We start from the raw sequence: 27,880 nt of genomic DNA, 5'->3' as shown, positions 1-27,880 counted from the left end.
TGGAACGCTGGAAACTCACTCGCGATGTAAAGGGAAATTCTCATAAAATGACACTCAGGCATTTGGGTTCTTGCCTTCAGAATTAAGAACAGTATATTTTCTTAAACATCAAAAAATGAGGAAATGGAAAATGAGGCAGTTCTGTTTCTGTGGTTTCATAGCAGGAATTCAGGTACTGAAATCTCAGCTTGAGGTTTCACCATCCTAAAAATCACTTATGCAAGGAACTCTGATGTGAAATAATAAAAATTAGCATTAAAATAAGCAAAGAAAGAGTCTTTGGGAACACGATTTCTTCTCCAGTGGTACCCAAAGGAAATGATCTCTATATGGAAGGGTGGTCAAGTGATGAACTCTTAAAAAAGCTGTTATTGCAGGCTATATGCAACATGATTTGCCATCACACAGTTCTAATAGCACTTGGGAGCTTCCCCTTGCAGCTCCCTTGACAAAGTATCCTTCCAGTTACTGCTTCTATGCCACTCAAATCAAAATCAAAGTTTGGACTCTGCTGTTATGGGTCTGTTCAATTCTGCCTTTTCTGCATACTGACACAATCGGGCAGATATTTCATTAAAGCAGTAAATATCAGAGCCAAGCCAGAATTTACCCAAACATCCAAGGCAGTATTGCACCTTACAAACTATCATTGAATCTATGGATTTAAAATTAAATCCCATTTTCTTCTTTCTACAAAGGAGGTATTAGAACAGACATTATTGGCTGAGAACTTAATCCTGCAATGGTACCATGTCCAACTCATCCAATTTTCTTATGAAATTCAATGGCTTTCTTTAAGCTCCAGCTTTCTGCATCAACCAGTTCCATAAGGAGCTCAGCTATTCATTTCAGCAGAGCTGAAGTCCAACTTTGACTTGGGTACACACTAAAGGCTCAAAAAGCCCTACATACACAATAGTTAAAATGATTGCCCATTTTGGGGGAGAAATTGTGATTTTTGAATGCCTCTGACAGTGCAGGCATTGAGTATTTGAGAGGGGAATGAAATGCTAACAGAGAAACATCTCAGCGTCTGCTGGCTTTGCTGGAGAAAGACCTGCTCTGAGCAACCACATTCCCTGCTCCTTATTCACCCATCTTTCCCTTTTTCACTCCCCACAATTCTCAGAGATTAATCCGGAAATAAAGTTGCTTTTCTATGAGTTTTTCTTGAGTTTCCCCATTCCTATAAAGGTTTTATCTACTCTGCCACTGACTTGATGCCATTCTGCTTCAGAAATTCTGCTCAACCTCAGCTTTTCCAATAGCACAAAAGCAGTTCTGAGAGCCCTTAAAGACATCATTAAACATTTTATTTCCACGCCTTTCAAAGCCCCTGGAAATACATGTTGTATTACATGCCATCATTGCAAACAGCATTTCTCTTAATGCAATAATCTCAGTCTAATCTTTAGGCAGTGTGAATATTCTAAAAGGGAGGTTTAAAGATGTAGATGCTAAATAAATTAAAGTGAGCTAAGGGAAGGTGCTTTATAACTCTAGAAATATTGCAAGCATTATTTAAAGTAGTTAATATTTTTACAGCCTCGTGAATGCTAATCTCTGGGAAATCTCAGGTAGCAAATATAGTTTTAATTCTCAATTTTAGTTATCACAATCTGGAACTGTAAATTAATTTCAACACCATAAAAAGTAATAGAGACGTTTATTTTCCTAAGCAATCTGGCTTATTCAGCTGCAGACTAAATCTGAATTAATGGTTCCGATATGCTGAATACAAAATCAGTAATGATGTGAAACACAAACAACGACAGTATCTGCTGGAAGAGTTACGCTGCAGTCCAACTTCTTCTCATTAATAAACTCCATTACTATTTAAAACATTATACTGAGCTTTCTAGCTGGCACTTGAGTGCTCTCCTGGAGTCTCCTCTACAACAAATAACACCATCTGCAGTACTGTTATAGCCTAAATGTACTTCTTTCTCTCAGGGTTGCATTAAATGCAGAATTCTGACATCTGTCATATTTGTGTAACCAAGAAGCAAACTAAGGTAAAAACTTAGGAAAGTCATGGGATGTGATAGCCAATGTTCAGCCCAGGGAGGGAGGAGGAAGAGGTTACAAGAGCCTTATTTTAGTCACTGGAAAATAGAAACAAAAAGGATAAGAAAGGAAACCACAATGATGCCTCAGAACACAGCGTAATTCAAAGAAAATAGTGCTGTTGAAGAGCCATCGGTACTGCCCTGTGTCAAAGAAGAGGTTTCTTCAATTATATGTTGAAGACTTGTACGTATACAGAAGTATTTTTGTAAGTCTATGTACAGAAGTACATGGGAAGATATGAAACAGGGCAGGGGCATGCAAGACTAAAAGTAGGATCAAAACAGAAACAAAGCAGCATAGACTTACAGGAGGTCTAAAAGCCACGTGAGTTAGACTTACTTTTTGTTTATAATTGACTTCCCTAAGTAAGACGGTATTGCCAAAGAAAGCTATTGTTTTTCCTCCCTAACAGGAGCAACCCCCAAATCCCTCCATCTACAAATTACAAGTTCATCAACAAATGAGTTTTACCACAGCTCCACTGTGGAGCTGATGGTTTAATTACAGGTATGTTGACTACATCCAAGTGAAGAGTCTGGGTATACTGCTGCCTGTGAAAACCTAGCAGGGAAGATGGGGTTGGCAGCTCTCAAAGAGAACTCAACCTGTCCTTGCTGCCCTCATGCTCAAAATCACCTGAAAGCCCTCACAAACAGGAGTTGAATCACTCTGTACTCGTGGCATTAAACAAAATTCAAAGCAAATAGCAAGGCAGAAAAAAGAACCACAACAAAACTTCTCTGGGATTAACAAGGAATATCTTTAACTTGAGAGCATGCTGAAAAACCTGTCCCACTGCTGGGGATGCTGAGGGGCTGCTCTCCCCACCAGGCCATGTTCATACTGAGGGCGCTGGTGGCATCTGCCTGCAGAGAATCATCAGCTTCCATTGAGAATGTGGCCACCATCAGCAACCCAGATAAAACTCTGCCCTGAGATGGAGCAACGTGCATCTCCTCAACAAACCAGGGGTCCTCCTGCATGGGGAGCACAACACAGAGGGACTCAGAGTGCTCTGGCTAACTTCTAACTTCAGCGAATGCAGAGCTATGAGTGTTACTAATTGTAAAAGAACAGCACACATGGACTTCATCACCCAGGCAAAGAAATACTCTATTTGTTTTAAACAATGAAAGAGAGAGAGAAAGAGAGAGAGAGAGAAAGAGAGAGAGAGAGGAGAAGAGAGAGAGAGAGAATAGAAGAGAGAGAGAGAAAGAGGAGAGAGAAAGGAGGAGAGAGAGAGAGAGAGAAAGAGAGAGAGCGAAAGAGAGAGAGAAAGAGAGAGAGAAAGAGAGAGAGAAAGAGAGAGAGAAAGAGAGAGAGAAAGAGAGAGAGAAAGAGAGAGGAAAGAGAGGAAAAGGAGGTGAGAAAGGAGTAGAGAAATGAAGAGAGATAACGAGAGGAGAGAGAGAAGACGTAGAGGAGAGAGAAGAGAGAGAGAGAGAAGAGAGAGAGAGAGAAGAGAGAGCCGATGAGATTTATCGAGACGAGATGAGAGAGAGTAGAGAACAGAGAGGTAGAGGAGAAGAGAGGAGAGAGGAGAGAGAAGAGAGGAGAGAGGAGAAAGAGAGAAGAGAGGAGAGAGAAGAGAGAAGAGAGAGAGCAGAAAGAGTAGAGAGAGAGACGTAAAGAGAGAAAGGGAGAAAGGGAGAAAGGGAGAAAGAGAGAAAGAGAGAAAGAGAGAAAGAGAGAAAGAGAGAAAGAAAGAAAGAAAGAAAGAAAGAAAGAAAGAAAATCTACTGAATCTTGCATTGCCTACACACAAAATATTATGCCAGTATTAAAGCCTGAAAATGAACATTATTTGCTAGAATGCATAGAAATATTTAGGTTTTGTTCTAAATCATTAAAACTGATTTGAAAACTGGAAGGCACTAAAAACATTTCTGCGCACCCCCAGTTGGGACCTACAATTATGACAGATCTTTAAGAGCAATTCCACCTGAGAGCTCTGGTAATCCTGCAGTTATTTGGTTAACAACAAACTGCTTTAATGTAAACTCCACTTGGAAAATACACGGGAGTTTTAGTGCAACTCCTCAGAAGAAGAGCCAGACAAATCAGGTATCTCTGGTAAAGCAGTACATGGTGCACTTCCTATGCTGATATTGCCCATCCTCAGAGGACAGATGTCTTCCTACCATTGCCTGCAGAGCTGGGAGAAGTGCACAGCTCCAGACTACCACGAGTGGTGCTGAAAGCTCTAATAAACACAGGAGATTGCACTGATTAAAGCCCAATGGCGTAACTTGACCAGGGACATTTAATTTTATTAAATGCCAAGCTATGTACCAGCACAGACCAGAGTGCGTATGAATCAATAATTGTTGGCAGGCTCATTTTACTGAAAGTTGCAACTGCCACAAAGTGACCATATTTCAGTTGATACCTTTAATTTAGGAAATGAAACAAAAAAGAACTAAGTTGTAGGGATGGGGTGATGCTAACCATGGCCATGAGTTCATTTCACAGGTGCCTTCGAATAGTATATAAAACATCTCAATAAAACAAGTTTTAAAGTACAAAGTGTGTTATCATTTTATTTCCTCGGAACAACTAATAAGCCTGGAAAGCCAGCCATGTATTTATAGAGGGATATATTCATAGAAGAAATCTTCCGGTGACTGGGGGAAAAATGGAGAAGCACACACCACTCCTAATGTAGAGAAATGACGGGTAGCTCATACTTATGAATGTAGTGCCATAGCTAAATTAGATAAATTATTATGGGCCCCAGATACCAATATCTGCTGCTATACACTGCCTGCTGCTGCAGAATCAGCCTTTTGATTTTTCTTCTCAGGGAGAGAGGGAAAATGAAAAATGTATTACTCTTTTCATTACACAGCTCACTATTTTCTGCTCCTTATATATGTGTTTTTATCTATATGTGCATAGATACGCGTGCTTAGTTACCAGCTTTTAATTTTCTTGCTACTGAGTGCACTCATCTCATGTATGTGTGGGAAATGCTGGTGCCCCAGTGCTGCCCCACCACCAGGCAGCTCTACCCACACTGCTTTTGGAGTGATATATTGATTCCAAGAACAAGAGCGAAACCTACCATAACTCCATAAAACCAAACCCTTTTCTTCAATAAAAGCATGACCTAATGCAATAAACTTCACTGTCTGCCAACCAACACAACAGGCACAGAACAGAGTACTTCTCTCCTAGATGTCTAGATATGGGGAGAAAGGTCTGTGTGTTAAACAGGAGAAAAAGGGATTCTTTGGGGGGGTTTAGACTTGAGGCAGCTAATTCAAAAACCTTGTGTGACTCCGGAGTCTGGGAGGATCTCTCTATTAGGGAACATCCCCAATTGGAACAGTGTGGGTACTCAGAGATCTTCTCTACAGAAGGTATTTCTTGTGCCATGATGATTTTACTTAACAGATTTCACCACATAATGCATATACACATAAATAGGTATAATAATGCTGCCTTGTAAACCTAACGCTGAATACATAATATGAAATAAGATTTAAAGTGCTTTGCTCCATATATAATTCTGAGATTTCTTACAACTGCAAGCAAGAATGAGATAGAGAATGGTACAGATATATACATACTCAGAACCATTCTTTCTGGAGGTATCAAGAAAAGCTTCCTTACTTCCAATAATGCTGAAGAAACATTATTACCCTGCAAGGAAGCACGAAGCTGCACGTGTGCACATTGGGACGGGAGACGGTGTAGGAAAGCAGCTACTTTCCTCCTTATCAGCTACAATAGGAATCAAACCTGGAACTTCTTTCCCCCACTCTGCACCACAGTCTGCCTCCTACTTCCTCTGCTAGGAGCAGGAATACAAAAAAGTAGTTCCAGCTCAGCCAGAGGATGATTTTTATCAGCTCATTTTAGTCAATAAAGAATGGAGTCAATCACTCTTAGAAAACAGCACTTTGCAGTCCTTGTATACCAGGCTGGTACAATCACAGAATAAATCAATAACCACATTAATCAATGCAACGTAAACTGCTGATCTCTATGGATAAATGGTACTGGTGTAAGAAGGCCCTCAAATAAATCGCAAACCCCCTCAAACTGTGTAGGTCTTAAATCTACCGAGGGCAGAGGGACACGTGAAAGATTTGCCTTGTTTCTCTTTAAAATCTTGAGCATGTCTCATGAAATCCAGGATGGACTTTTTTTTTTTTGGTTATCTTTTTGTGTCTCAGAGTTATTCCAATTCATTTTTTAAGGACAGGATATCTCTGTAGACATTTTCCTGCACTGAAATACATTGGCATACGTTGAGCAGGTTAAGCAAAGAAATAATACATAGCAGCATTATTAATATGACATTCTAATTGCTACAGCACACACATTGTCAAGTTCTAAGTGCTATGAACTGATAAAAAAAGAAGCTCAAACTAAAAAAGCCTGAATGATTGAAGCCATTTAGAGGCCTTTATTGTACCATGCTGTCAAAATGTCCAAGTGACCTTTTCTACACGGTAAATTTAACCAAGAAAAATTTTATACAAGCTATTTTTATAGCACTGTTTTGCCCCCTTCCCCTTCCCCCCCACCTCATAGATTTGGGATTAGATAGTGGTCAAAGCAAGAGAAATGTCACATCTTTACATATACTCTGAAGATGACTAAGTCATTACGTGCCAAGTCTCTGCAACTTTGTCTATGTTTTTAGGTAGAGAGATATTTCTGAATACATATATACAAATGCATGAAAGCGATACTATTCTTCCACATTGCTGGTCCATAACAATCCTTTGCTATGTGGCAGCACTCCAATAATCCACTCTCAGTGGCAGAGGACAGCACACAGACCTCACCTGAACCCAACAGATTCCCTCCTCAGGATAAATAATACAAACGCCACAAAACAGCATTTCCATATTGCCTGCACTTGGAAGATCTCACCACACTTGTCCCAACATTTCAACAGTCCACTTCAAATATTATCGTCCCTCAACCCACATTCACTCAAAGGCTACAGTGAAGCTGCATCTACATGAAGCAAGGCAAGCTTCAAAGCAACTGACATTCAAGGGCACTGAGACACATGGGAGCGTACACTGGACATACAGGTACCAGAGTGGAGGAAAGGCATTAGGTATAGTCACTGTAGGGCAAGATTCTAGATAGCTTTTACCCAGAGAAGTGCAAAGAGCACTTAGACACAAGTACCCTTTGAAGACCAAATAGATAAAACCTGCGTCAGCATCCCCAACCACCAGCTCAGGCAGCCCTGTGCATGCAAAAGCCTCTCTTAGCAGATTAATTCTTGCTTCTGTGCAGCAAATCGTTGTGGGAAATTCTCTGTGACTGCAGTACTTTCAGATATTAATAAAAATCTTTCTTTGCTTTTGCAATGTATTTATACATAAGCGTGATTTAGAGCTCTGTGTCAAGTCCTCACTAGCACTGCATTCCAACGACCTGCACAAAACACAGGGTGTTTCTGCACATCAGGGTAATGCTGATTTAGGGGTTGGTACAATGGCACACATGGGCTATTTTACTTAGTTTCTTGGCATTCATATTCAGAAATTGCTCTATAAAGAAGGGAGAAGGCATTAAAGAAAGTTTAAGTGATCTTAAATCACAGTGAAACATTGCATTTGGAACCAACTGAAACATTTGGATAGACTCAAAATTGCTTTTTTTTTTTTTTTCTTTTTTTTCCAGGGAGAAATATTTTGTTGATGTATTAAATTTAAAATGAAAATCTCTGACTGCGACTGGTTTTAGTTTTTTGCTACTTTGCTTATGTCATCAAAATATAATAGATATTACTCTTCTTGCTGTTGGAAATCCGAGTCTTGTCTTGGATTTGATCCCATGCTCTGAAGTCCGGGAGGTCTGCACCCAGCATTTCCAGTACAATACAAATAAATGGGGTTGTTCCCCTTCCCTGTTGTTTTCCTTTTGACTTCTAGTTTTTGGGAGTTAAAATTCCTATTTTGAAATGTCTTCTACAACTGTGAGTAACAACACTCTTTCTATTTCAGCACCAGATGTCTTAACATTGTACAAAGATACAAGATGAAATCATTCAAGTTGGCTACCTGGCCTTTTCAACGCTGTTCTTGTAGATTGACCAGTCCAGTTTCATTTGGACATCTATTTTAGTGAAACAAACAACAAGAAAAATGATAGGGAAGAGGAGAACACGGGCCTCCACAATTTAACAAACTTCATTTATTTTAGAGATAGAAGGGGACCACATTATTATTTAATAGTATTCTCTTTAAGACTGCTTAGAAGCAGTGTTTTAACGCATTCTTCTCTTGTTGTAAATCTACTTTAGGAAGCACAGCAGCAGAACAAAATAGTGAATTAGATCAATTTAAGTTCTGTTTGCTGAAGTAAACATCTTCTAAGGGAAAGAATGAAAAGATTACTTGCTAGAGTTGCATGTCTTGCTTGGTTTTAGTGGTTATGATGCCTAAAACCTGATGTCTGCAGGCAGAGGGGACACCACTTCGCCACAACTGTGGAGCAGAGATCTATGATAGACACTGTCCACATGGTAGCACATGGAAGAGGTAGGAAACATAAGCTGTAACGACCACTGGTTATTGCCTTGATGTTGCAAGGGTCCTTCCTGTATAAATACACATACTTATCCCTCAACTGGAACTCACTAGGCAGAATAGTAACTTTGTAATGCACTCATGTGCCAGCTCTAAGGAAGCTCAGCCAAAGAAAAGCGTTATTCAAGTCAGCAACCTTCAATTTCCTAGGGTTGTCCTTTAATTTAAAAGGGGATTCTCCCACAGAAATAACAGAATAAGACAAATATAGAAATTATGAGGTCAAACACAGGGAATTGGAAAATTAGCTCCTACAGAGAGAAAAACACCTTGCAAGGAAAATCAGTAATGCATGCAGAAATGAAAACAAACCTTAAGAAAACATTTTCTTGTTTAGTTTCACCACAAAGAAAAATATTTGTTCTTAGGGTATTAACAAGACTTCTAAATACCACAGCTACTTCATTCTGCACTGCTCTTTTCTACTGAAAGCTGTGTTAAACCTCTTCCTAGTAATTCCTGCAATTAGTATCTATGTAGAAGCCTCAAAGGACAGACTTCTAAAAGCAGAATTATATTTTTAGAACCTCCCTGTAATTAATTGCCTATCAGGCCTCCTATACAGTTCCACACAACTGCTCTGCAGAACGTATTTCTTTCCTTGAATGAAAAGAATTGTTTTGTTTCAACTTAGTGAAAGGATCAGATTCATGTTATAAAATAAAAGAGTTTAAGTTACTTTTCACTGAAAAAAATAAAATAAAATACCCCTTGCTTATTGGATGACAGAAAATCTGCATGCAGGCTGCAATGGTAGCAACAAGCTGCAGCTGGAGACCTGCTGGGATGTAATGATGCAAAAAGCTCTGTCAGAGCTCCACTGCAGTGGTCATCCTTTTGAAAAAACAATGTTGAATTCAATATGAGGATTACCGACTGCCACCAGATGCAAGTAAAATTTGTTTATCCACAATAAAGAAAAGCCCACATTCCTACACTCAATTCTGTAGCCACAAGAATGTGAAATATGCTCTCTTCTGGCTTTGATAGCATCACAGAAAAAGCAAATATTTAACAGAGCGCAATTCCTAGCGAAATACCTTGTCCTGGGGATTTAATGTCCTTTTCATCCTCTGGAGTACATAAATCAAAACTGAACATTGTTTCATAATGCATGTTCTTGCTATGTGTTTATTATTTATGGTTTTGTGTCAGAGCACGTGGAGTTCTCTCAGCACGTCAGTAAACCCAGGCATCAAAATTTTGGTAACTTCCCATACGACTTCATATTTTAAGGGCAATATCTATGAAGAAAGGCTGAGGGAGATGAACTTGTTTAGCTTGGAGAAAAGAAGGCTCTGGGAAGACCTCACAGAGACCTTTCTGTACTTGAGGGGAGCTTATAAACAGGAGCAGAGCAACGCATTACACAGTCTGATAGCAATAGGCTCTGGGGGAATAGCTTTAAACGAAAAGAGTGGAGATTTAGATTAGATGTTAGGAAGCATTTCTTCACTCAGAGCTGCGGGCATCCCATCTCTGGAGGAACCCAAGGGCCATGGATGAGCCCCTAAGCAGCCTCATCTGGGGGGCAAGTATCCACCCCACAGCAAGAGATCGAAACTGGGTAATATTTAAGATCCCTTCCAACTTAAGCTATCCTAGGATTAAGACTCTTGCTTCCAGCTTAGCTTCCCATTTCTGTGGATGTGAAATATGTTTTATCATGCTTTTTGGAAGATTATCACGCACAGGTTAAAGCATATTTTTCAGCTCATTTGTGTGCATACAAAGTGTCATCTCCCTTTGAGCCCTTCTTTTTTCAGAAGTATTGGAGTAGGGAGGGAACTTGATTAATTTGTTGTTGCAAATGGTTACAAAGATGAGATAACACGTTTGTCAGTTACAAAAAGAAAATAGACTTCAAAATACAGTGGGAAGGATGAAAAGGTCCCCTAGTAGTGATGTGAGAAAACAAATACCTTTTATAGGATGTTGTTAAAGCTGACAGCAGTGTGACTTCATGTTTTGAGCTCTATCTATTCACTTGAAAGTCAAGCTCACTCTGGTGTTTAATTTGACATGCTAATAACTCAATAGATTGAAGGGTTTAATTAGATGCTTTTATTTATATTTCAAGATGAGGAAAATCAATGTTCTTCTCATTTACCTTCACACCCATCCCAGAGATGAATCTACACTTTCAACCTACAGTGAAGAACAATACCAGCTGAAGGATAACTAAACATGCTAGAAGACAGATATATTTTAATCTCTCCTTAAAAAAGTTGTTGATCAGAACAGCCTTTGCATAAAACAACCTTTTAAAGTTCATATCTCAAATTACAAAAGGTTCTGCCTTGTCCAAACCTGATTCAGGGCTTGCTGGTGTTACTGAAACTCTCTTAAACTCAAGGGCTTGGGGTTGGCCCATATACCACATACAGAAAAAAGAACTAAACTCATCCAGATAGTGAAGGGGATCCCTGTCTATGCAGCACATCTCCTCAAGAAACAGCCCAGGTCCAAGAGATGCTCTCCTTCCAAGAGTTGGCCCCTATCTGAGCCCAAGGAGCCTCTACCCTCCCCCCATCCTCCTTCTGGTTAAGTGGGGAGTAAGCACAGGTGCAAACAATTTGCCTGTGCTGTCTGGGCCAGGCACACCCCATCACCAGGTGTTCAATCACCAGTTGAAACCCTGAACTAACAGCTCCCCTACGAATATATTTCGTACTATGCATTCTGTAGTGGTTCCTGTAATACAAAAAGTAAATAACTAACTGTTATTTATTTGAAATGTTTTTGGTGGGTTTTGTTTTGTTTAGAGGTTACGGTGAAGAATGTGAGATAATTAATATCCACAACACAAGTAATTTCAGGTCTCTTCTCAGTTACCTCCTGGCACAAATCTTCCATGTTTGCCATACCATTAAATTGGAGTTTCAATAAGAATTAGTACAAAACTGGAGATCACTCTTTTCACAGTCTCAAGTTATATTTGGTACCACTCTATTTAATTAATGCATATACCTTTAGCTATGTATTTCAAAGCTTATCTTTTTAATCAATACATTATTAATATTTACATTTTCTTTTATGTGTACAATCTCTGTCTCCCTTCCCCACCCCCACTATTTTTCCTTCTTGGAAATTTTGGTTGTGATAAAGTATTAAGACAGAATCTACAGGTAGTTCAGTGTTAAGAGTCCATTGCTTCAGTCATCAAGGAAAAGAGTACATAAGAACAAAACTCAAGAGTAGGATCCCAGATGTCGATGTATACAGTTTTCTTGGGGACAGTTTTATTCCTCTAGAGCTTAAACCTGTAAAAACATAAGCATAAAAATAAGGAAATTTCTGTCCCAATCCATTTTTCCTATGCAGTCTTGTCTAACAATGCTCTTTTACAAAATATATGCAAAATAAAATATCCGAAAGACTATTTCTTTCTATTCACTTTTAAGTTGTAGCAGCAATTCTAGAGAGTTTTGAACAGCCTTCCCATGCCCCATATAGATATCAGCTTGCAGGAGGGTTTGAGTTGGTTAGTTACAAGCCAGGGTTCCATTCTGGGTGAGTAATAAGAGCAGAGCCTGGACACACCTGCACTAGTTGTGGAGTGCAGCTGAGGAGCTCTACCTTAGTGTATGCAGCAGCTCCAGACCGGATTAAAATCTGCAGCATATACAGAAGCTGCAGAGTTGAGTTCAGTAAGGAAGTTTATGTCTCTGAAAAGCATTACAGATAAGGTCACATCTGGGTATTGTGAAATAGTTTCTCCACTAATGAACACGAGGAAACTGGACACTAATCTACATTCACCCAGTAGAACAAAGGGAGAAGGAGGTCAACAGTGGTAGCAAAAATTCTGTTAATCCTTTGTACTATTTAGAGGCACACAGATTTCTTATTACACGTTGATATTCAGAGAAAGGAAATACAATCTTACGTACTTGATATTTTTGGGATCCTAATTTCCTTGCTGCTGCTGCCATCCCCACCATCACTGACGGTTCTTATTTCAATGAGATAATCTTCTTCAAATGGCACCAGAAGTTCAGCTGAAGTGTTGTTTGTCTCCAATATGTGAGCTTTACTCTGTTTGTTTTGTCTGTACAAAATCTAAACAAAAAACGGTTAGAGAACAGAGGTTACTCAGTTGCTTCAGATTTTACATTGTTCTTTACATGGCTGAGAAATGAAAGGACAGAAGTTTGAATAGTAGTATCTGGGTTTCCACTTAGGAAGCACATTTCTGCAATTAGTTGTGATAGACCCAGTGCCTGCCTGCACATAGGTCTCTTCACTAATTTATCTCTGGGACGAGGTGCGGAGCAGCCCTGAGCCCACGTGCCCTGGGGGAGACAGACTGTGATCAGATTGGGCCTTATAGAAGCCTTTCTTCGTAATTATCACTCTTGACAAACTTTACATAGTTATGATTAAAAGAGCACTTGAAGAGCAAAGCAGGAGGAGAAATAGAGTTAATGGAGATTGTAAGGAAAATACTGTGTTGAGTACTTATAGCACTCTCTCCACAACAAAATGTAACAGACAGTTATAAGGAAGAAGCAGGTATGTTGGATACAAGAGAGAAGAGCTTAAAAGTCTGATTTTAATGTCACTTTGTGGGGCCATTCAAGCACACTAACTAGGCTCTAAGAGGAGGTGATCTTGAGAAAGATTACATGGTAGGATATTTTTTCTGTCTTTTTCCTCCCTGGGAATAAATAACTCTTGATAGTCACTTAAATGCTGAGCAACACCAGGATCTTGATCCTGACAATCTTTCCCCATCTAAGTGCTCTCCCCAGCCATTCTGACCACTTTTCAGGTCTTTCAGAAAGTCTTTGAGGGTCAGAGACACTGCAAACAAACTTTAAACTAAATATGCCTGTCCTTAAAAAGCAGATTTATGGAACCAACTTTTGTTTCGCCCACAGTGATCTTTATGTGAGTATCTACCATTCTATTTTCAAAGCTATGTTTATGAATTGTCAGAGAGGGAGGACTTTTAAATATGTTCTGGGTCACTTTAACTCTTAGGAGTCTGTTCTCTATTTCTTACAGGTGTGCGAAGCTCATTTCAATGCAAGAACCTTACAGAAATAAGATTACAAGGGAAAAGGAACAAGAGGAGTCCAGCAATGGGGACATCCAACTCCAAATGAGATATTCTTCCACACTTTCTATAAATATCAGCCAACCATCCCAGTGACTGCAGGAAATTCACCTTTTCATGGGTAATGAATAGTCACAGTCCAACAACTCACTTTTTTCACCTCTGTTATAAACAACGTGTATGATTAACGAGATAACGCAATGACTTACCTTGTAATAATGCAATGACTTACCTTGTAGCCTAGCACCTCTGATTCATTCTCCATTGTTTTCACATGTTCCCAATTCAAGCAGATTTTGGAATTTGTCAGTTTCCATGCAATATTTACTGGAGGTTGACTGGGAGCTTAAAAAGAAACAAAGATGATGATGATCACAAGATACAACTTTGTATTAATTTGCATAGTGTAATTGAATGAGACTCTGACATGGAAGTAGCAAATGCATGGGTGATTCAAGTCTAAAAGAGAGAAATATATTTTCCAGTCTATCATTGCTCTCTTATTAGTCAGAATAAAGATCTATTCATAGCACAGAACCACTTACTGTGAGAGTTCATTCTGGAAATTAGGCAAAGCCTGACAGTGCCTGACAGTTCAAGTTACATTTGATAGATTTTATTTAAGTATGATGTTGTTCCCATCTATCTTTTAATGGACTGGAGAATGTTTTGCTGTATGGATTTCAGAAAAAAAAGTTGAAACCAGGAGCAGAATACAAAAGGCTCGATTTTCATCGGCCATGAGAATAGGCTACAAAGAGTTACACATTAAAGTCTCCATGTGATCCATCATGAAACGTTGCTGGATTTTATAAATTCTCAGTATAATAGGCTGAGGGTAGATTTTCAAAGGTTTTTTTATGCCTAAGTGCCAGGACTTTGAAAATTTGCCTACGAGTGACAGAAATCGAATCCTGTGTGAACATGTGAAGTTGAAACTGCGCCTTTGAACTGACTGTCTCAGATTTACATCATCTCCATCTCCATGGTGCATTCCCCAAATCTTGCCTGGGAGGAGAGTGCCAGGGGTGTCAGAAGAAATAAGAATTTAAAAATAATTGAGAAAAGAGAGGGAGATATGGAGAAAGGGCTGCTGGGTTATAAGGGTCCCAGGCCTGACTTTAAAATGTTAAACTTCTGGGATTCTTCTTCACTCCTTACAGTTCTTACATACTGATAGGTTAGCATACGTAGCTCAGAAGGTACCGCAGACTTGGTAATACTCCATGATCTGTTTATTTCCCACACAGAGAATGAATCAATGGCATCTGTTGTTATGCATCTATCTGCTTCTTGACCGTGGAGAAGTTTAATACACCCCAGTGTCTGGAAAAGGAGGTGTTACTGGGCTACTCAGGTGAATCTAAGCAGATATCTTTCCACGAACCCTAAGTCCATACTGGATAAAGATTATTTTTCTTTTTGAATGCATTTACATACATTCACATGCTTCAAACCAAAAAGTTACTTAAATTTTGTTTGAAAATTCTTTGTTGCTTTTACCAAATGTTTTAGATGAAGGAATTTGGACATGAAACATTCACAAGATATAAAGGATGTCAAATTTTTAATTGACTCAGTACTTTGAAAACTGCTTGATGCCCTCAAATATGGGGGAATATCATCTTATCCAAAATCTTTTAATACAGTACTTAAAACCATTTAAATGCCCCAACTTTTGGTTGAAAAACCCACCTCTGGGTAACTTTCTAAGCTGAATTATCTGGTTCTCATCTACAGTCAGGGACCAGAATAGGCAGTAATGGACTGCCCTTTCCCAGACTCACAGTGATACCCATAAACAAGAACACTATGAACAGCTCCTTAGATTTAAGACGCCCAAGCCTTTCCACAACTAACTTATCAACTTTATCAAGAACATTTGATATTCTTAAGTAAATCAAGTTAGTGAAGTTACTCATGTTTTAGGAAATCTTCATAGGTTTTTTGAGTTGAAGTTTATACTTGCAAAGTATTTCTAATATGTACATCTTCTAAAATATGCATTAGTGATTAAAAAGCAGTGAAATCCCTTAAAACCACGATGACATATAAATATATATAATATGAATATATAATATATAATATATGATTATGAATATAATATATAATATGAAATAAGTGGAATAGCTGAGCCTTGTAACGCCTCCTTGTGGAGCAGTATGCATCATTTTTACTTTCCTAAGCAGTAAACTTACACCATGATGTCGACCTAGACATTAAACTGATCTTAGATAAGTATATTTCAATCAGAATTGCACTTATTTGGCTGAAGGCTTATTGGAGTTTTAAGTTTGGCTTAGTCTGTACAATAATGCCGTATACAGAACACTAGGAATCTTTGGCAATGAGCGTGAAGACAGAGCTATTCGCTTGAAGCCAAAGCTCCTGCTGTAGATGTGTATCATTTATATGCTCTTGATGTGCCATCTCTTCTCCTATTGAAAATGCCTGCATTTTTCAGAAATGAGAGCTTAAAATTTTAATATATGTTTTCAAGTATTAAATAGGTTGTTTTGACTTTAATTTTTAAATGAACCATTAGCACCATCCTGAGTTTGACAGAAGACGAAATCAATGTAAATCAAAAACAAATCTGTTCCTTTTTTGTTTTGCCTCTTGACTGACGTGTCTTTATCTTTTCTTCCATACAAATATACATACAAATATAGTGAATCATTTCCAGAGATGAGTCCATTTTACAGTGTCTGTGAGAAAAGTCTTCCTCAAGGTTTTCCAAAGATTTTCTCTGGCTTTATTTTGGCTTATGCTACCAACATTAAATTTAATCATTAAAGTATTTAACTCCTGTCTAGCACTTTAAAGCAATAACCTGGAGTGATGCATGGATAAGAGGACAAACGAGGAGAGTCAGAAGATTCCTTTTTTGTGCAAATTGTTGATAAATTGGGAAAACGTAGTCCACTGATAGTCTAAAAATAATGGGGCATGTGGGTATATAGCAGATTAGCAAGAGTTCCTGTTTTATGCCTATATTGCTGTTGATGAGCATTTCCTTTACAGGTTCTATCATGTAAAACAGCACTCCTGTATTATCTCAGAGGATGGCCCCATGAAAGACTACATTTCATGTAGCTCTTATTCTCACAAGTAGAAAAGTGCATGTTTTTGCTTCTAAAATTGCAGGGAGTTTGAACAGTTACTGATTAAATAGTATATAAGTGAATGTGTCACATATGTTCTTCTATGGCACAATTTTGAGGTCCCCAGAAACACCTAGAAAATGTAACAGTTTCCTATTAAAAAATAAAAATAAAATAAATAAAAGCCATAATCCCAAATCTACAGCTTGACCTGTGGAATATCTTTCCTTCATTGACTTTGACTCTCTTTTGAAATTTCCTAAAAGCAAGTGGCACACTGTTCCATTTAAAAAAGATCCTTTTTAATTGTTGCTACACTGTAGGAACATAAACACCCATGTTACCTGGTTTTGGCAGTGTAGAGAATGACCTGAGTGCACACACAGAACAGGGTAAAAGAAATAACCTCAGGGCTGATTTCACTCACTGGGAATTGTAGCTTCTGCTGAGACAGAACTGGACGCAGATCTAAATACAACATCAACATCTTGCATACCAGAATCTGAGCAAACTCAATGCTGACCACAAAATTAAGAAATAAAGAAGAGACAAAGTTTCTCAGACACAGACTTCACTGCTTAATTTTATGAAGAAATTTGGGATCCCATTTTCCTTGGTACTGCAACATTTAGCAGAGCTGGGTCATGATAAGCTGAAATGTCACTGTCCCACCTGGGAGTCTGCAACATTTGTTGTACAAAATTGAATACTCACGTGACTTTTTAGTGGTGACATTTACTGGGGAGCTGGAGGGCCCTGTCCCTGCTGTGTTGTAAGCCCGAACTGTTGCAAAATACACTGTGTTAGCTTTTAGGCCTGTGATATTTTTGGCTGTTATGTTCCCATTGACTCTGACTTTACCAGCTGTGCTTTCCTTGGGATCATCGGTCCAATATAAGACCTGAAAAGCCAAAACAAAAAGGCAATTCATTGTTTTGCATCAGTTACAGATCTGGCTGGCAAGTAGGCACACTGACAGTGAAGATTTCAAGGAATACTGGATTTTTCATATACAAAACCAGCAGGAAATAAAACCAAGCGTGAATATTTATAGAGAAGAAATAAAACTTCAGAAACAGAATACACATTAAGAAAGCAAATGAAATCCTTATAGAAATCCAAAAGGAAAACTTCGATAAAATGAGATATTTTAAAAGCTTTTTGGCTTTAAGGTTTGAACAGATTCAAAAGAAAAAAAAAAATCTTTAAAAGATACAAAGAAACATTTCTATGCATCATCCAAGAGGATTTCAACTATTATGTATCCTGTCTAATTTTCATTCTGTGACAGACATTTAGACCTTCTTTGTTTTTTAATGAACATTTGATTTAGAAGGTTTGAATATGGCTGCTCGCTATGAACAGGAGAGAGAAGCTCAAAGCCTTTCAAATGCTGTAGGAGAAGCTCTGGTTGGTAATAACAAGCAGTTCCTTCTGTAAGGAATGGTGGAGGTCATGTGCGTGCCTGCTATATATCAGCTGCCCCCATCATGCTCAGGCAGTGCTAAAGCTGTGTAAGAGGAGGGAGGATCAACCTTGTTTTGTGGAATCAAGAACAAGCACAAGGCCTTCTATAGTGGCCATCACAAATGATTAATCTTGAGGTTTTAATTTACATTACAAAAAGGCTGGGTAGGAACTGCAGTCCTGGTCTGTAAATGCTCGTGATTATCTCAGGTGAAATGCTGTTAATGAGAGTCAGGTGAAGAGCTGCATTATCTGCTGACTTGGCAGCAAGGGAAGAAGAACCAGAATACCAATGTGGCTGGGGAAGGGATGTCTGCAAGATGCCCAGTCTCAGCCCCATCTCCCTTACCACCCCAGCAACAACAGCATCAGCTGCTACCTCACCTCATAGCCCAGCACCCTGCCTGTGTGTCTGTTCCATGCAACGGGCTGCCAGGAGACCTCCACCTCTGCCGCCGAGATGCTCAGTGCTGAAGTCCCTGCTGGTGCTATCTGCGGCTCTGGATCATGAGAGGAAAGGCAATAAGTGGAATGTCTGTAGTATGAAAAGGTTGCTGCATCAGATAGTTAGAGAGATTAGAGAAAAAGTCAACATTTTTGGTGGATGCAGCAGGAAGAGGATTGGGAAACCTGATGTGAATCTTCAGTTTTGCTGCCCATTTATTGTGGAACAGTAGCAAAACTGTGATTTTTCAGAATTGGTCATAACCTGTAATCTGGGACAGATTTTTAGAGGAAATGATCTGTACTGAGTGGTCTGGGCTCTCTGATAGATAAAATGTTTTGAATGTCTCCTGCTTTTTCTTATACTGCTCAGTGGGAGCTCCTGAGACAAGTGCATTGAAACATACCATCTACTTAAAGTAACTCTGACAATCTTTTCCTTGCCTTTGTTCCCTTCGAATTCCCATCCTCTGTCCCATTTCTCTTGAGAATCTGCAATGAGCAGCTTTGAACACATTTCTTACCATCCCTACAGAGATCTGCACAGTCGTACCTGGGACCTATGTGCTCTACACAACCGATACTAATAAGAGCAACACACTTTACCATCTTCTCCAGAGTAGACAGTGGATATGGAGCTCAGGGTCCCTTCTCCTTCATTGTTGTAGACACCAACTTTCACTTCAAAAGGAGACAGAGGTGCAATGCTTTCATTCCTATAAACATATTTACTTGCTTCTACGGGAGCCACTGCTGCTTTTGTCCATGTTGTTGAGCCAAGAGGGCGAAACATAACGATATAGCCAAAACCTTCTCCATTTTGTAGTTCTTCTGGCACTGGCTGCAGTGACAGGGCAGTCAGTCAATAAGCATTTGCAAGTATACACTGTTTTAATTGAATCTTCATTTTCTGAGAATATTTTAGGAGCATTGATTCAGTTGACTGTGCCTTAGAGAAGATAATAATGTTTGCTCCATCAGTCAATGTAATATTGAAATAAAAATCAAAATAATAAATCTATTGAGGCAATCAATTTAGAAACAAAAGATCTGATCAGCTCCATTAAAGTTATTCTCTTTCAGGCATGAAGTTTTCAAAATTAAAAGCAATTCACTCAGCACAGTTTATAGCTGAATTTTTTTCCCCCAAGGGGCATAGGAACACTAATTTTAAATGATTTTAAAAGAAGGAAAGAGATGGGAAAGGAGCAAATGTACACAGAGGCTCATGTCAGCTGTGTAATTGCTTGTGCATGTGTAGAGCACATATATTTTTCTTAGAACAAGGGAGAGTTAGGAGTGCATGAATGTTTTCTTATTTAAGTTTGTTTAGAACAGAAATGTTATTGCAAGCCAACATGACAAAATTAATGTTTCTATTAATAAAATCTCATGTCAAGATATGTATTAATGACTCATACTGAACAGGCAATTACATCAACACTGTATCCAGAATGAATGCTCCTATTTTCTTGGGAAATAAAGTACTTCTATGCTGGCTTTTCAAAGCAAGAGAACATTCGTAAAACAAGAAAAGAGCAGCAGTATATGGAGGAATAAGTTTTGCCAGCAAAATTTCATTTATTATAAATGCTTTCATCAAAGCAAAGGTGCTCAGAAAAACCGCCATGACAAATGGTACCAAGGGCAGAACTGCTGCCCCTGTGGTGGGTCCTGGCTCCTCCACCACAAGTGTTACTGGGGTGAGAAGGTGGGAGGATAAAACCGGTGAACATCAGTCGATTTCAGAGCACCGCGTTTATTTATTTCTTCATAAATTACTTCTAATGTGATAGTAATATTGTCAGATTATAACCCTGATCTGACACACGTGACAAATTTTGTTATCTCTTGAGTTCTTTACAGGTGTTAATTCATCAATCTGCCCCCCTTCTACTTCCTATCCAGACCCAAGAAAGTTAAACGTGAGGGCTGAGGGTGCAGTGGGGATTGATAAGAGCTCAAGCCACTTTCTTTTAGATTGTTTTCAAGGCTTTCATGACCTCAGATTTAATCAGAATGTTTAAGGAGTCCATAACAGAAAGCCAGAGAGTGATATTCAGTGTGTTTGCTTATTAATTAGTATTTCTTTTGACTGTTTTTCAGGACACACCATGGAGTCCAACAGGATAATTTGATTGAGATCTCTCAGGTTGTTTTTCAATTTTCACATTCTGCTCGCAAAGAATAGATTGGTGGAGGAGAAGATGAAACACAACTGAGGAAGATGCATATGGAGGAAAACAGCTCAGTAAAAGCAAAGTTTCAGTTTGTTTGGAGAGCTGAAAGGGGAAAGCACAGCACTATTATTTATCTTGCGGGGATTTCAGGTTTCATTTTTTTCCCTTCTGTCACTTCCCTTCCTCTCACATTGGTTAAGTGGCAGAGTTATCAGCATACAGGACAAGACGGGCAGATCGCTCAGCTGATGAATAATATCACTTTTAGAATTAATTTCTTCTCCTTTTCTTCAAACTATGAACACAAGGTTGGCTCTTCTTTTGAAAAATAATGAAGTCAAGGAAAAGTGTTTTTTTTTAAATGAATAAAGATTTTCCATGACTTATGGAGCACAGCAGTTTTGAAGCTGTGTCCTCAATTGAGAATTAACTGAAGACCATGTTCAGCTCGAGGCACACAACAAAAACACAGAGGTTGGACATTGGTTGTTGGCCAGTTTTATCACAGAGTGGGAAGCTTCCTGCCTTCATCAGGCTGGAGAAGGAAGGCTACTTCCCTCTTTCTGCTCTCCACAATGACCCACACTCCGCTCCCTCATTGCAACTTGTAGGATGGTGCTGAGGGTTCTGAAATTGTATATTCTCTCCTCTTGCTGGAGCGCTGGAGAATTAAAGGGTTCATCTCCTTTAACACATAATAGGATATGCCTTGTCAGCACAGTGTTCCAGAATGAAAAACATGTAAACAAAAGTATGAAAAACGTTAATGCAGAAAATGGCCGAGCAGATTAGTGTGTTAAGCACCTCCTGTACAATGGAGATAAGAGGGTTATACAGACTTCTAAACATCTTTATAACATGCCTCCTAAGCTGTTTATTTTTATAAATGGTTCACTATAACACAGAAAACTTGCTGTGTATCTTAAACCGTTTCCTCTCCAGATGCAGGATGAATCTCAGGCTCAGCCCAAGCCAATAACTGAAAGGCTCAGAATTTCAGCAGGGCTGTGATTGCACTCACTGAATCGCTCATCAGACAGCTTAGGTTAATTGAGTTACCAATTACCTCCCATGTGATGACCAGCTCTGAGCAGCTCCCTCCTCCTCCACTGACGTTCATTGGTGCCACTGTGGGAACTGGAGGACAAAAAACACCAGGGCTGCAACAACCATCACTGCTGGGGGTCTCCTCTACTGCAGGAATAAAGCTTTCCTCACGGCTCCTCTCACGTGCAGCTACTCTGCCATTCAAGACATGCAACAGGGGATGCATTCTATTACAGTGCACTTTAAGTGAACTGAAATCACGTTTGCACATTTTCAGATTTCTAAGGCTGAAGCCACAGATGTATTTGATACATGAGTACCCTGGTTCAAAAAATTAATTAAAGAAGCTAGTAGCATCAAGTATCTGACATTATTATGCCTCATCAACTAATTGGCAAAATGCTGTTCCATTCAGACTGTAGCTGCAACACTACTGATTTACTAATTATGCATTTGTTCAGTAAACATGTTGTTGGAGCAATATATTAATTTTTTTTAATTGGCTGCATGCTTTCCTTAGGAAATTCAGAACTCGTAATTTGCTGTTCTCCTTCTGCCAGCCCTGTAAGAGACCCAATGTGCATTGATTTGAGGCTGACTTTCCCCAGTGGTGCTTCAACTGTGTGGCTGCGTAGGTCCGTGGTTGAGGTCAAATAATAAGTTGCTGTTGCAGGCTGAAGCTTCATTTGTCTAATGGCTCTTGGTGGAGAGGCCAAGAAAGTATTTCTTGCCTCTTGCTTTGTATCTCAATACACATACTCACCTCATCAGCCAATAAGCATTTCTGCTTTCTGGACACTAAATTGTGATGTGATGGATGGGGTTTAGACCAAGCAGCTTTGTTCCAATTGCACAATTTGCAATACATTTACTTGCAAGGATGATGTCATGCTGTTTTTCTGCTGCTGGAGAAGTATTAAAAAAACAAGGACAGCTGCACCACTTACAAATGCAAAACCTCCCATAAGAGGGCATTGATATTGTTTGCCACCTCCAGACCTTTGCTACTATTTCCTGATGTTTCAAGATTGTTCTTACCTTCAGTCAGCTTCCACTGCCTAAAAGTGGTGTTGAGATAAGGCCAAAACATTTCCAGCAGCTGTGGCAAGTTTTGCCATAAATGCTCACCCTTCCCCATGTCTTCCTCCTGGAGTTAAGCATGGCTGTAGGAGGAGAAATATGGGCAACAGCTCCTCACATTCCCAGAAAGGAATGTGAACTGGCTGCCACCCACATCTACATCTTTACCTGACTTAATTCTCTCAAGAAACATTGAGATTCTAAGGTAATTTTGTTGTGCAGCCAGAAAAGTGAGTGAAGGTACAAACGGACTAAATTTTGGTGGTAGTTTAGCGTAGGCATTCTGTTTTGTCACTCACAATCCATATCTTGGTGCACATCAGAGGTAAATAACCTCAGACTGAAAAGAACATTAAAGGAAAAAAAAATAACAAAATGGATATTCAAGACTACTACTTCACTGCATGGGCCATCTTAGACTCAAACAGTTTATGTGTTAAATGTGTTCAGCACTTAACTATATTGGCATGGGAAAAAAACTGGTACTGCTGCTCAGCAGAGCCTCAACTGGGCTACAGGTGAGAAACAGATGAAAAACTGAGTGCACCAAAAGAGCCTCAATTAATTCTCTGCTGCACCTTAATGGAACAAACGGTGGCTCATTTGCACTCACAAATCTACTGATGCTTAGATTCTAGCTGGCAAAATAGCCACGGTAACAGCAAAGTTGAAATTCGCCCTACACAGCTGGTCTTTTGCTCTCCACACTGCATGCAGTTTCCTATTCTAATACAAAATTGAAGACAAGCCTTACTCCATCTACTGCACAGTGATGCTCTGAGGCAGAGCAGTGGACAGCAGTGAAGGGGTAAAGTAAAGGAAACCTAATGTGAGTCTTTCTGTTCCCTGTGCTGAGCTTCAGCTTGCACTAAACTGTAAGGAAATAACGCTCCTTATGCTACTGCCATGATAAATAATAGTAATTTTATTGTTTCTTTCTCTTTCTAGCCCCAGCCTTGTGAATCCTCCCAATAAAACTGATGAGAGCTGTTACTGATTGCATAGGTGGTTTGGAACACCACACTTCACAAAGCCCCAAGGCAGCATCAGTGAGAAAGACCCTCTCAAGACTAATTTTGACTCCATGATCAATCGTGTGTTGGAAAGCATATATCTCTGATGCTCTGTGGGGAAATACAGAAAATTCAGCCTCTTCCTGTCTGCAGCTTTTCTTTAGCCTTCCATTTCCACACTGCCCTTATTTCTCCCATGTGAAAGATTCCTGGGATTCTTATGAGGGAGATTCTTATGTGGGTTTGTGCCACTTGGGCACACACCCCCTCTCTACCTGAGCACAGGATTGGTCCCTGCTGCAGGCTGGGAGCCCTCCAGCCCTGTGCTGGTGAGCAACCTGCAACCCTCTGCACTGCCATACTAGCCAGGTGGTCCTGACTGCTAATGAGCCTCATTTGATTTCTCCCTCTGCACCTGGCAAACAGACAAAATCTATCAAAACTGGTGTTCTAATGTTCAAGTAGTTTTTTCTGGCACCAGGACTCAGAAGAATCTTTTACTTCAACAATAGGAAAAAAAACACAGGACCCTTTCTTATTAAATTTAGATCAACTGATTTAATACATTTTGTATTCTGTAATTCTGCCTTGGGAAAAATATGGCAAGTAGACAAATAATGTGGTGGGTATTCTGAGAAATAGATGGATCTGCCTTTCCAAGACTATATGTACTTAAGTTGCTCTGAAAGAAATGCCTTCTATTTCTTTTCATGGAAACTGAAACAGCTACTAAGAACACAGTAACACTACTTGATAAAGCAACATCTCACACAAAGAAAATATATATACTAGCTATGCCTTTTTTGCTTGGGAAGGTTCAACCTCTCCTACCATACCACCAACATCTGCCTCTGATGTAATGAAGCAACATAATAACATAGGAGGCATTACTTTTGGAGCAGCTCTCTCATTTTCTACTGTATAATCTACAATATTATATTTTGGCTTCAGTCTCGAAATGCAGCTTGCATGTGGCAAATGAGAGAAAAAGAGAGGAGAAAGTGGATTGTAAATCTGCTTCCATTTCACTGCTCTCCATCCTACAGGTGTTGGTTTTATGGGTGCAAGAGAGCTGATAAGCAGGGGGCTGAGATAAACATAAAACAAAGCAAAGGTTTGGGCTTCAAATAAATTGTACCAAACAGAGAAGGTTAAAGGACTGACAATGTTGGTCATCCAAGAATGAGCTTTCTTCCCATGAGGTTCCAAGTCCCGGAAGATAAATGTGTAAAGGTTAGACAGACTGATAGGAAAGATCCTGTCTTAGAGTCAGTAGAAGCTATTAGCCTCACTGGGCTTTGGATGTTGTAATTTATTTCCTCCAGTTATAGCCAATATCCTGTCCCCACTGATGTTCAGATATCAAACACCCTAAGCAGCAAAGGCTTTATGTGCTTGTGCTAGGGTATGCCAGAGAGCTGGCTTTATCATTTTCTGTTCAAGTCTCTGCAGAATACAAGTACAGTTATAATAGGAGGAAAACATAAGTTGCTCCATAATTGCTTCAATGAAAGCTTGCGTTCAGGCACAGGCATTAGATGCACTTGGGGATGTATAAAAGCACAGCCCAGCTCCAGCCTTTATTGCTGGCTCAGATGATCTTTTAGCTGGAGACAAATGCACGTGGTACCTAAGACATGTCCAAGCATCACTTGCATCAGTATTGCATGTCAAGGAGACATAAGAGCCACAAATTGGTAAAACGCCAAAGAGGTATTTAAGAAACTCTGAAGTAGGGAGGCTTTGCTTCCACAAACCTCTGACATCAGGGAACTGGTGAGGTACCTGTGCTGAAAAACCTAGGAGAAACCAGGGACTTACCTGCTGCTTTGGTTTTCATTAGAGCTGATGGCTTGCTTGGGTCCCCAGTTCCAACACTGTTGCTGGCAACCACACGGAACTCATATTCAACCCAAGGGCTTAAGTCAACTACTGTTGCTCTGTGAGTCCTACTATTGAGGACTTCAGGAACTAGAAGCAAAATAAACATGTAAATAAAAAGATATTTTTGGAGTAATTAATGTTATATGCACAAAATACAAGGCAACTCTCAAATTACTCACCTGTTGAAACTGCCTGCCATCCAACTGAGAAAGGAGTCCTTGTCTGAATGCTGTAGATTTGGACTGGACTATTGTTATCTTTCCCAGATTTCCAAGATAACACAGCAGTAGTGCTAGAAATCTGTTCAACTCTAACATCTTCTGGTGGGCCTGGAGGACCTAATGTGAAAGATATTTTAAGATAAATGTATTCAAAAGAGAAGATGATAACTGAGGATAAGCAAGAGTGCAAGGCAGTGCCTTATACAGAAGTCTGATTTCTACCAGTGACTACAGGATTTGCTCCCATCAAAGAATTTCTTTTGCTGTTGACAGTAGAAGGATTAGCTAAACTTTCAATCTTATCACTTAATTGATCATAGAAAGTGATTTTTCATATCTCCAAAGAGTGGAAAGAGGCCTGGTCTCTTGATTTTTGCCAGCCTCTACTAGGATCCAGAGATGCCCAGCAAGGAGCAGGTGACACCATTCTTTTGAAAGACGAGCACTTCCCGATCCCCTGCTCTGCTCAGCTGCACAGCAAGAAACAATAACCCCCCAAAAAAGGCCAAGACACAACTGCTCGGATCTCCTACTGAGTTACTGAAATCTTAGACTGTCATCCCAGGACTTTTTAAACAACAGCTGATGCTAAGAAATACTAATTCCTCCAGAAGATACGTGTCTACATTTAATAAACATACCTCTTACAATTACATCTACTGCTGTAGATTGACTGTCTAAAGTTGTTTGCACCAGGCACACATATTTCCCAGAATGATGAAGTTGAATATTTCTTATCATCAGATCTCCAACAGATTCCTGGAGATACAAAGAAAGTAAACTAATCGCTCACAATGTGCTTCTCATACTGGACACTTTTATAAATTGCTCAATATTAATAAAAAATTTGGCTTTTAAATTAAAATATTCATAGCTACCATCAGTTTTTCTCATGAGGACATTTTTATTATGGCTTCACAAATAACTCAAGTGCCTTTATGATATTTAAGAAAGAAAAATAAATGGCTGCAGTCCTTTTAAAGAAACAGAGATTTGGCGCACATATAAACAGTGACGGAAGAAAAATGCTTGTGTGTTCCAGTGACTGCGGCAAATAAATTCATTAAGCACAAGAGTTTTAAAAACTTACTCCTCCAATTCTCTCAAAATGATTTATTCCTCTTCGAAAATCAATTTTGTTGCCATTGAAAGACCACGTGAATGTCACAGCAATGGAGGGGTCGTGAGAAACCTGGCATGGAAGGACTATGCTTTCTCCAACTGTTACATCCATGTCAGAAGGTGAAACAGTAATTACAGTCCTTTCTGTGGAGACAAAACAATTTCCTTTTTATTAAAGTGCTTATAAAAATAGTAGATCTTGAGTGAGCTTTGTACCATTGGTGAAATGATGTAAAACCGGCCCATCTGTCTCATAATAAGGAAGATTATCTCTAATACGGTGATGACTTCAGAACACTCTTACCCACGTGTAGCCTATTACTTCTGCAGTATCGACACGAGCACTCTGCGTGCTCTGAGAGTGAGCAGATGTCAGAGGCAACACGCTAAATTAGTCACATGTTACTTTGTAAATCCCATAGTCAATAGATATGATTTCAGCTTAAAACGTGCAGAATTAATTATTGAGACTGTTGGAAATATACCCACAGTTCTTCAAGTTTGACAATCCCTCTTTATAGGATACTGCAGCAAAAATAAAAGTGGTGTCCATCTATCTCCACTTACTGTGTATACAGTGAGATCTTTACATTCTTAGCAGTAGTTTACTGTAGTGCTGCTTA

At 39.4% G+C, this 27,880-nt stretch overlaps 1 protein-coding gene across 7 annotated transcripts in view; it reads right to left on the bottom strand.

Annotated features, from left to right (window-relative positions):
- Nucleotides 1-7,722: 7,722 nt before the first annotated feature.
- Nucleotides 7,723-27,880, bottom strand: part of LOC107319952 (contactin-6) — a 137,971-nt gene continuing 117,813 nt past the window's right edge. For 6 of the 7 annotated variants that reach the window (XM_015875352.2, XM_015875353.2, XM_015875355.2 and 3 more), the window contains 11 exons: nucleotides 27,226-27,401; nucleotides 26,777-26,894; nucleotides 26,094-26,252; nucleotides 25,852-26,001; nucleotides 21,957-22,027; nucleotides 19,317-19,551; nucleotides 18,651-18,766; nucleotides 17,514-17,700; nucleotides 13,928-14,040; nucleotides 12,527-12,695; nucleotides 7,723-11,896 (listed from right to left, as the gene is read on the bottom strand). In XM_015875352.2, the coding sequence (XP_015730838.1) occupies nucleotides 11,796-11,896; nucleotides 12,527-12,695; nucleotides 13,928-14,040; nucleotides 17,514-17,700; nucleotides 18,651-18,766; nucleotides 19,317-19,551; nucleotides 21,957-22,027; nucleotides 25,852-26,001; nucleotides 26,094-26,252; nucleotides 26,777-26,894; nucleotides 27,226-27,401 (1,595 nt within the window). In that variant the 3' untranslated portion in view covers nucleotides 7,723-11,795. The remainder of the gene's footprint in view (nucleotides 11,897-12,526; nucleotides 12,696-13,927; nucleotides 14,041-17,513; nucleotides 17,701-18,650; nucleotides 18,767-19,316; nucleotides 19,552-21,956; nucleotides 22,028-25,851; nucleotides 26,002-26,093; nucleotides 26,253-26,776; nucleotides 26,895-27,225; nucleotides 27,402-27,880) is intronic. The other variant, XM_015875354.2, reaches the window with a different exon arrangement.

The sequence above is a fragment of the Coturnix japonica genome, chromosome 12, assembly GCF_001577835.2.
Source record: "Coturnix japonica isolate 7356 chromosome 12, Coturnix japonica 2.1, whole genome shotgun sequence".
Lineage (NCBI taxonomy): Eukaryota > Metazoa > Chordata > Aves > Galliformes > Phasianidae > Coturnix > Coturnix japonica.
This window is presented reverse-complemented; position numbering and strand designations above follow the sequence as displayed.